The sequence below is a fragment of the Hydra vulgaris genome, chromosome 08, assembly GCF_038396675.1.
Source record: "Hydra vulgaris chromosome 08, alternate assembly HydraT2T_AEP".
Classification (NCBI taxonomy): Eukaryota; Metazoa; Cnidaria; class Hydrozoa; order Anthoathecata; family Hydridae; genus Hydra; species Hydra vulgaris.
In genome coordinates this window covers 34,653,972-34,664,453 of record NC_088927.1, presented here as the reverse complement: position 1 = coordinate 34,664,453, position 10,482 = coordinate 34,653,972, and the positions used below count along the sequence as shown (strand labels likewise).

The 10,482-nt window shown below is 27.3% G+C and overlaps 2 protein-coding genes across 2 annotated transcripts in view; both read left to right on the top strand.

Moving 5' to 3' along the window:
- The first annotated feature begins 3,105 nt into the window (after positions 1-3,105).
- Positions 3,106-5,196, top strand: LOC136083270 (zinc finger MYM-type protein 1-like). The gene has a single exon (XM_065802670.1). The coding sequence runs from the start codon at positions 3,106-3,108 to the stop codon at positions 5,194-5,196; it is 2,091 nt and encodes a 696-aa protein (XP_065658742.1).
- A 2,098-nt stretch (positions 5,197-7,294) lies between these two features.
- LOC105847469 (uncharacterized) overlaps positions 7,295-10,482 on the top strand; it is a 54,269-nt gene continuing 51,081 nt past the window's right edge. The window contains exons 1-3 of the mRNA XM_065803517.1: positions 7,295-7,525; positions 7,625-7,794; positions 9,430-9,610. Of these exons, the coding sequence (XP_065659589.1) occupies positions 7,510-7,525; positions 7,625-7,794; positions 9,430-9,610 (367 nt within the window). The 5' untranslated portion in view covers positions 7,295-7,509. The remainder of the gene's footprint in view (positions 7,526-7,624; positions 7,795-9,429; positions 9,611-10,482) is intronic.

Genomic DNA, 10,482 nt, shown 5'->3' with positions numbered 1-10,482 from the left:
TCTTGCTTACCACAAAAATTAATTTCCGATAAAAAAATTATAACAAGTGAAACAGATATATGTCAAGAATTTAACAAATATTTTGTTAATGTAGGCCCCTCTCTTGCTTCTAACATTGCGCAACCAAGTAAAACATTTAATAATTTTTTGGGAGAAAAACCCAACACTAGTATAAATAATGAAAAGATAACTAAACTTGAATTTAATAAAGCTATTATTGAACTTAAACGCAACAAGTCATGTGGATATGATGGTATTTCCAGTAATGTAGCTATTTATGTTATGGACAGCATCAGTAAACCATTATTTTATTTATTATCATCTTCATTTGAAAATAGTATATTCCCAGACAAACTTAAATTAGCCAAAATTAATCCCATTCTCAAAAAAGGTGATTGCAATAATAAAAACAACTACCGACCTATTTCTCTACTTCTCTACTCCCAGATTTTTCAAAAGTTAATGAGAGAGTAATTTATAATAGAGTTAATAAGTATTTTACATTAAACAATTTATTATACAAAAATCAGTTTGGATTTCAAAGCAGTTGCTCTACTGAACATGCTATTATTAAACTTGCTGACAAAATATATAAGTCGTTTGATAGTGATGAACTGGTATTAGGAGTTTTTATTGATCTTTCCAAGGCCTTTGATACAGTTGATCACAGTATTTTACTTTCCAAGCTAAAATATTACGGCATAATAGGCTCAACATTTAAGTGGATTCAAAGCTACTTGTCTAACAGAAAGCAATTTGAGTTACTAGAAAAGTCAGGAGCCCTTGATATTACGTTTGGAGTTCCTCAGGGTTCAACCCTAGATTCATTATTGTTTTTAATATATATTAACGATATGCATAAAGCTTCCCAAAAAATATCTACAATTATGTATGCTGACGATACAAATTTATTTTTTAATCATCCTGATGCAAAGACTTTGTTTGAAACTATGAATATTGAACTCAAAAATTTCAACCTCTGTTTCATAGCAAATAAATTTTCCCTAAATTGTGAAAAAACTAGCTTTACTCTTTTTCATAAAAAAAAAAGAATTAATGAAAATAAAATAAAACGTGAAAAATACATACAATTTTTGGGAGTAGTTTTTGATGAAAGTTTGTCATGGAAAAACCATATTGGTCTTCTTGAAACAAAGGTGTCCTTTGTAATAGGTGCTTTGTATAAGTCAAGACCTTTTCTAGATAGTAAATCACGTAATATGCTTTACTTTAGTCTTGTACATAGTCAGCTTTTGTACGCAAATATTGTATGAGCCAGCACCCATAAAACCAAATTGCTAAAATTGCAAAGTCTGCCAAACCATGCATGCAAAGAAATTGATTATTTAAATAGGTTAGTAAACCCGATCCAGTGATGAAAAGCATGATAGTTCATAATATTGAGAAACTTAACACATTACAGATATTAATTTTTATGTATAAGTATAAAAACAATCTTCTACCAAGCGTTTTTTCAGATAATTTCTTGATATCATTTTCTGAAAAATATAATCTGCGTTCATATACCAGGTACGACCATCGCCTAGGGAAAATTGAATCACAATTAAATCATCGTTTAAACGACAAACTAAAATGCAACTCCTTAATTCCTGACATATATATTATAGTTTACAGTATTTGTTTTCAGATTTATTTAAATTTTTTTTCTCATCATTATTATTATTTTTACTTATGTGTTTTAATATTTTTTTTTGTTTTCAATTTTTTACACTAAAAAAAAAAAAAGCTTTGCTTTATTGAATTTTTATTTTACTTTAAAAAATTAAAGTTTTTTTCTTTTATTTTTTTTTAATGAGTGACTATAGTGGCTCTATAAAAAGGTTGTGATGATAAACCAGTCATCCTTACCTTCTTTGAGTCCCTGACTGATTATAACAGTATATATATGTGTGTCAGTGGCGGAACTACTGGACGCAGGACCCTGCGTTGCGGGGGGGGGGGGCCTACCAGCTATAGGGGGCCAGTTGGGAGCTATAGGGGAAAAGTTGTAACCTTTTTAAAATTGCATACGTAATTGAGAAATAAAGTACGATTATCAGCTGCGAACTGCCAGATGTTATTGTATAGTTAATTTCTATACCGTTATGTTGTGTTTGTGTATGAATTAGACAATTAGACTGAATTCGGTAAAAGTAATAATTTGTTGCGTATAAATTTTTTTTAAACTGTAAGAAGTTCTTCAATTTATATGTTCTTAGTTGCATATTCAATATTTTTAAAATATAAACAATATTATTTGTTATGTCGTTGCATATCAAGGATAATGATTCTATAATCCTTGTTGCATATACAAATTAACTTTTAAATGTATGTTCTCATTTTCAATTTTATATTAAATCTTCCGTTGTATTAAGTTAACTTTTCATTTCTTATTTTATCTGAATTACTATCTCCAATTTATTTAATCGTGTTACGAATAATAAAGTATTGTTGCACGAGAGTTTATTACTTCACTGATATATTTAATAAAAGGTAATTAATAAATTTGTAATAATTAAAAGTTTTACAACAGATACTGAATTTATAAATTTGTAATAATTTAGATTTTGACTCATAATAATGGAAAAGAAATTAAGTAGTACAAGCGGTGCAGCAAAAAGAAGAAAGTTAAAAGAAACAAAAGCTACTTTAGCTAAATTGCCGAAGCTAACAACGTTTTTGAAACCAATCGAAAAGCGAGCGGAAACGGAAGTGGAAAGTCAAAACTCTGCAGAAGTGGTATGTATAAATCAGTCATTAGAACATAATGATATCGAAGAAAACATTGCTACTGGTAATAAAAATGTGAACGAAGAAGATGTGAATAGGTCTCCGAGAAACCACCGAAATGAAGACAAGGAAGATTCAAATTCTGATACGAATGACGCCATTGAACAAATTAATTTAGAAAAATCAAGTGAATTATTTTCTACTGACATTGCAAATTTTCATGGTTAAATACTAACAAAAGATATTAAGAAAATAATTGTATTATCGGAATCGTGTCGGCCAAAAGGTCCTTTTATACGCGACCCCTTGCAAGAAAACCGTAGGTTTTCCAAGGAATATTTTAAAACTACCACAAAATATGGATCTATAGAAAGAATGTGGCTTTGCTATTCTCCAAAACTTGATGCCGTTTATTGCGAGCCTTGTTGGCTTTTCTCAGAAGAACGAAAAGCAAAGGATAACTGGCGTGAACATGGTGTCAGAGATTGGCGTGGTCTTTCTAAAAAAATTAAAGTTCACGAAAATAGTCAACAACATATATTTGCTTGTTGCATTTATGAAAAATGGCGACATAATGAAACAATTGATAAAAATATAGAAGAACAAATACGATACCAATCAAATTTTTGGGTGCAAGTCTTAGAGCGGATAGTAAATATAACATTAGCACTTTGTAAAAATTCTTTGGCTTTTTGTGGTCATCGTGAATCATTTGACAATGAATATAATGGTAATTTTTTAACCCAAGTTCAACTTTTAGCTAAATATGATAATGTTATGAAGCAAGTTTTGAGTATGCCAAATGGATCTATAAAATATTTAAGCCATCAAATTCAAAATGAAGTCATACATTGCCTTGCAACGCATTTAAAAGCCACTCTTACTGCTGATATTAATAGTTCACCTTTTTATTCAATTATAATGGATACAACACAAGATATTACTAAAAGAGATCAGCTCAGTCAAGTATTTAGATACGTAAAAATTATTAAAAATGAAAAAGATGAAGCTACATCAATTGAAATTAAAGAAGTTTTCTTGGGATTCACGGAAATATATAACCACACTGCTGCTGGACTACATGAAGAAATTTTAAATCTGTTAGAAAAACATCATATAAAATTAAGTAACTGCAGGGGTCAAGGTTATGATGGTGCGAACGTTATGAGTGGGATATACAATGGGGTTCAGGCCCTTTTTAAGAAAAATCAACCCAATGCTATGTATATGCATTGTGCAGCTCATAATTTAAATCTTGTTATTAACGATGCGTTTAAATGTTGTGTTGAAGTTGCTTCATTTTTTGTAATGCTAGAAGATGTGTATTCATTTTTCGGAAATAGCATAAACAGGTGGGATCTACTATCCAAATATACAGGAGAATCACAAATAACATTAAAAAGGTTAAATCCAACGCGATGGGCAGGACGATATACTTCTCTTTTCGCCGTTAAAATTCGCTTTCTTGATGTAATGAAAGCTCTTTCCGAGATATCAATAACAAGTACAAAACGTGAAGAACGCGAAGAAGCAGTACGAATACAAAAAAATATGAGCAGTTTTGAATTTATTTTTTTATGCGTGCTTTTGTCTAAAATCCTTAATGAGGTACATATACCATCAAAATTGCTGCAAACTAAAAATTTAGATCTTACGACAGCTTCAGGTTCTCTAGAAAATGGCAGCAAAAATTTAAAACAATATAGAAAGATGTTTGATTCAGCAAAACTTGAAGCGGTAGAAATAGCGACTACGTGGCAGATTCCTGCAATATTTTTTCAAAAAAGAAGAAAAATTGTGAAAAGGCATTTTGACGAATTATCTACAGATCACCGTTTTGATAGTAGTGAGGAAATTTTTCGCATCAATATTTTTTTAAAAATTTTGGACGTCGTTATCAACCAACTCGACAATAGATTTAAAGGAATGCAAGAAGTGGTACAATTATTTTCCTGCATCCATCCAAATAAATTATTGATAATGAAAGAACGTGAGATCATAAGCTGTGCAGAAGCCATTCAGAGAAAATATAGTGAAGATATAACAACTGAATTTCCGCTGCAAATGGTTATGGTAAAGTCAATGCTACACGATGAAATATCAAAAATATCATCTATACGTGAATTGGCTGACCTTTTAATAGTAAAATTGTCAACTATAGCTGCAAGCGTTCCACAAGTGATAACAGCATTGTTATTGTTTCTTACATTACCTGTTACTGTTGCATCAGCTGAACGTTCTTTTTCGAAACTTAAAATAATAAAAAATTATTTACGAAATACCATTGGTAAAGAACGTTTATGCGACCTTGCAATAGTTTCTATTGAGGCAAAAGCGGCTGGAAAAATGGAAATGAAAAACATCATTACCGATTTTGCCAATATGAAATCAAGGAGGAAAGTTTTCACTATTGAAGTTCGGTTAAATTTTAGTTTCGTTTTAAAGTTATCTTTATCTTTTTTTTAATTTAATTTTTTGTTTTAAATATGATATATGAAATAAATATCTATTTAATATGTGAAGCTTTATTTTTTTTAAAAAAAACATTCTTTTGCGGGGGGGCCCAAATTTTGAAGTTCCGCCGCTGATGTGTGTGCATGTGTATATGTGTATGTGTATATTATTTATTATAAATAAAAAAAAATTAAAAACGTTTTTCATCAAGGTTTTTTTTTTTTATGTTTACGATGTTATTTATTTTATATGAAAAGTTGTAATATTGTTTAATCAGCGAAGTTAAAAAAAAAAAAAAGTTTGTACGCATTATAAAAATGCGTAAAATCTCATATTTTTTTAAAAACTTCATATTTTACCATGTGTTCCCATCGCAACCCTACTAAAATAACTGGACCAACCGTACTCAAAAAAATAACAACTATATCGTCTTAACTGCTAAAACCTGAATTGTTATTTTTTATTTAGCAACTTAATGCTAGTTTAGCAACTTTTACAAAATAAATGTTCACTATTTGATAAAATTTTTATTTCTTGATGTTTAGAGTAGTTTTTTTTTTTAAATATTTCGGAGTATAGTTGAACAAATCTATGAGCTATTCCATGGTATAGTTTCAAACCACACACGAACAATGACTTCAGCCCTGCTCTATAATATTGGCTACTTTTATGAAAATAAATAGCTTCTCAAGTGTTATGTTGATGTAATTTTTTAAATAGAACGGTTAAAAAATATCATTTTTAGTTGATGTAGCATTGTGAATGAAACATAATGATTTAAAAATAATTTTTTTTTTTTTACACTGATCCAACAAAGCAATTTTAACATTTCTGTTTTGTGAGTTGATCATTCACATGCTAATATAATTCTCATTGCTTTGTTTTTTAGTTTTTCTAAGGTATTTTAGTTACTGTTGTTTATATCAAGAAAAATAGAAGCACAGTATTCATAGTGGGGAACAATCATAGTTTGAAAGATTATCTTTTTGGTCCATAGAATTAAATATTTGCTTATTATACCAAGATATCCAGTTTTCTTTGCAATTTTATTTGAGATATGTTTGATCTGTTCAGTAAAATTAAGTTGGTAATCAATAATAATCCCTGAATATTTCACGCAATCACCACACTCAATGACTACGTCATCCAATATCATTTTCATGTTATAGTTATGATTTATTAAACTATCTTTCCTTTTTTTTTTGAATTTACAATAAGCATGGCCATGGACTTAAGAGTATTTAATTTAAGTTTGTTATTTCTTAACCATTTACGAAAAAATTTTAAAATTTTGATTTAATTAAAAAACAGTTTCTTCAAAGTTTGTACCCGCAATACAAACCAATATATCATAAGCAAACAAATTTACAAAAGAAGACTAAATTTTTGATGCAATATTGTTCATGTAAATAGTAAATACAAAAGGTCCAAGTACACTACGCTGTGGAACCCCCATATCACAAACCAGTTCTCCAAGGTCTTCACCTTTTATTTTGACCACTTGAGTTCTTATTGAAAGATAGTCTGCAATCCAATTTAGAACTGTACCTTTAAATTTGTAACCTTGTAATTTTTCTATAAGAATTTTTCTATTAGTTGTTTCAAATGTCCTTTTAAAGGTTGAGCATTACTGTTATAACAAATTTATTGTCAAAGATGTTATCCATTTAGAAAGCAGTAGTTGAATAACTGATTCAGATGATCTATTTTTTCTGAAATCAAATTGATTTAAAAAAAAAAAGTTATTTTCAAAATAACTTGACAACTGCTTGTGAACAGCAATTTCTAATATTTTTTCATAAGTAGGAAGCATATTAATTGGTCTTGAATCTTGTGGCGAAATTAATTTTGGAATTGGAATGGTTGTTGATTTTTTCCATTTAGAAGGAACTTCCCAGTCTTTAACGATAAGTTAATAATTTTTAATAAAATACTTGAAAATAAAGAGTATAATTCTTTGAAGATAATAACATTTAAACCCTTGCACATTGATTTCCTGTTTTGTAATTGTTTTACTATATCATTCAATTGGGTAAAAATTATTAATAAAATAGAATAAATAATATTTAATTTTTCTTTCTAAGACTTTATTTATAACTTTTGCTACAAAAAGTTTTGCAACTTTGAAAATTAAAAAAGAAAACTAATCATAAAAAACTTCAAAATAATAAAAATAACAATAATAATTTTTGCTAAAGTTTCTTATTTAACTTGTGGGATAATGATTAATATTTGTATTTGCTTTAGCATGGATGCATAGCATAAATACATATATTAAGGTGCAAAGTGTGTAAACAGGTTGCAGATATTGTGGTTGAAAGTAAAATGGCAGAAGTTAAAGGTGATTTTTTTAAATATATTTGTTCCATAAAATTTTAAATGCTTTAGTGTGTATGCTACCTTTATATATAATATGCTTTAATTATTATACTCTCCATAGAAGATGATGTTCCACCTTTAGAAGATTTGTCTGATATTATAACCAAGTTCAGTCCTTTAAACTTAAAAAATTCTTATAAAACCAATGAATATCTTGAAGCATCTGATAATGAAAATGATTCAAGAACAAAGAAAATAAATACTTTACTTCAAGCTCCAACTCCCAAAAAGGTAGTGTTTACAATAGAAATGTTTAAAGTTGGTTTTAAACTGACGAATTATTTGAAAAAGTATTTTGAATTTTAACATATTGAAAGATATAAAATTAACTAATAATGTTTTACTAAATGTAAACTCAGCCAGCTCAACTTATTTAGTGTCAATCCATTGTACAGCGTACAAAATCTGAATTTATTATTATGTTTAAATAGTTTTTTAAGTTTGAATGTGGTTTTAAGTTAGTTATTATTTTTTAAATTATGCTTAAGAAATAAAAGTTTTAGTTGACTTTGTAATATAACTTTAATAAGTTTTAACTGGTAGTATTGAGTTGCTTGTTATCAATTCAATGTTATAAGTATTCTTAATAAAAGATATTTTTCTTTAAGAAGTTTTTGCAAAATTTATTTACATAATTTTGGATCTAAATAGTTACAAAAAAGTTTTGCTAAAGTCACATTTTGTGAATGGTTTTCATACTTTTTTATTTTCACATCCATAAATACTATTAACCAAAATATTGGTTGTATAGAATTTATTGTCATGATTTCGATTCTAAATTGAAAAATTTTGAGAGCAAGTATATCTTATCATTAAGGTATTCAAGTATTATTTCTTTTTTAATGCTGTTGAATTTATTTTCATAATTATCAAAGTTTTCAAATTTTTCACATTTCAAATTTTTATATTACCAATCAAATACTGTATATATTTTGTTGAACATATAAGTGTGAACTGTCAAGTTTTAAAGTTTGACTTTTTTTCAAATCTTTTAACTTCAAAACTTAATAAAGTTAGAATAATTTAAAAGTTTGATATTTAAAAGTATTATTTTTAGTACGATTATTTTATTTGTGTTTTTCATCTAACAATTTATCCCATACCCATATACAAATTAGTATTTCAAGATTTCAGTTAAGTTGTTTTTCCAGAATTTACTAGAATTTATTAGTGGTCAACATAGATTGTTATAAAATCAACAAACTATAGGTTCTTTTTTATGCTAGTAAATAATTTTTCATGTCTGTTTAATTTCAAATAGAAACTCTAACAGAAGAATTATTGTTGTAGGTAAAGTCGTGGCTAGACTATGCCACACACCCAAATTAGGGGGCCAAGGAAATTTGGGAGCTTTTTAGCAAAATCAAATTTTGGAAGGGCCTCTGATCTGCCTCCAACCCTCAAACTAGCGAAATGTCAATAATAGCCATATGAGCCATAAAATCACATTGTAAACATGATTAGATCTGTTTTAACAGCCAAAGTTGAATCTTTTTCTCGCTGGTGTATATTTGATTTTTTTTTTACTCAAATAAGCCATTATTTCTTGTTTTACCTGCCAAAGTTTTGTATGAATCAGTTGTTTAGTAAATTAAGTTAACTAAGTTCTTTTGATACATACTTTCGCAGTGGTAGCACTTAAATGGTCAATGGTTACATTCATTTATCTAGTTTTTTCCCTCTTACATGCTTAATTGCCAATTTATTTAGTGATTCCAAATTAAATAATGCAGTTGTTACCTGCATGATTCGTTTGATAAATGCAGTTTTTGATGGTTGTCAATTTTTGTTTTCAAGTCTTTCTTTTTAATTTAACTCATAAAATTAAAATTTCTTTTAAAGTTGACTAATAAAATTAAAATTTAGACTTTCAAAAGTGAAGATGTTAAAAATGAAAAAACATCATACTGTGGTTTCAAGAAAGGTTTTCTTTTAAAAGAAGATAAATCAATGAAAAAAGTTATTGAAGTTAAAAAAGAAAATGTCGAAGATAAAAATATTATAAAAGAAGTGCAAAGTGCAATGTTTAAACAGAAAAACTCTACAGGTAATTTTTTTTTAAATAACATTAATTTCTTTTAAAACACTGTTGTTTATCTTAAAATATTGCTACTCAATTTATACACATATGAAACCTGGGCGTAAACTCAAAAACTAAATTATAAATGTTTTTGAATTAATATTTGAGTTGTTACATGAAAATTAAAATAAATTTTTAACTTTTATGCAACAATTCAAGTTTTTGTAGAATCATGCTGAACCCAAAGAACATACTGAAGCCAAAAAACACGGAAAATATTAAATCTTTTGAAACTCAGGAAATAAAAGAAATAAAAGAAAAATTAATATTCTATAATGAAAAATTAAATTTTTTTTATTAGAGCATAAATTTTTTTTTAATAAAAAAAAAAAAATAATTTATAAAAAAAAAAAAAAAACCTCTTTAATATTTTTCTAAAAAATTTTACTGGAACAAATTTTTAATAATTCTGTGCTGTTGTTTTTTTTTCAATAAAAGAACATAACGTGTTTTACCAACAAATTTAAAGAATTAAAACTACTCTCTAATTTCGTTAATTTGTTTCATTACAATAATTTTTTTATTACAATAATTTTTTTCATTAATTTTCATATAAATATAATAATCTTTTTTCATTATAGAATAAAAAATATTTCAAAGTAACATACTACGTATAAATGTTTTTGGGTTGAAAATAAAAGTTTTAACAGGAGTTTTTTCATTTTATAAAGAGAATTTAAATCTCACTAAATTTTTTACTTACTCCATTGTTTTTCTAAACACTCTTTATTACTTTTTTAAACACCCTTCATTACTGTTCTAGAGTTATAAAAAGCAATCAGTAGCAATAGAGTTCATTCAGTAGAGTTCATTCAGTAGAGTTCATTAAGTAGAGTTAA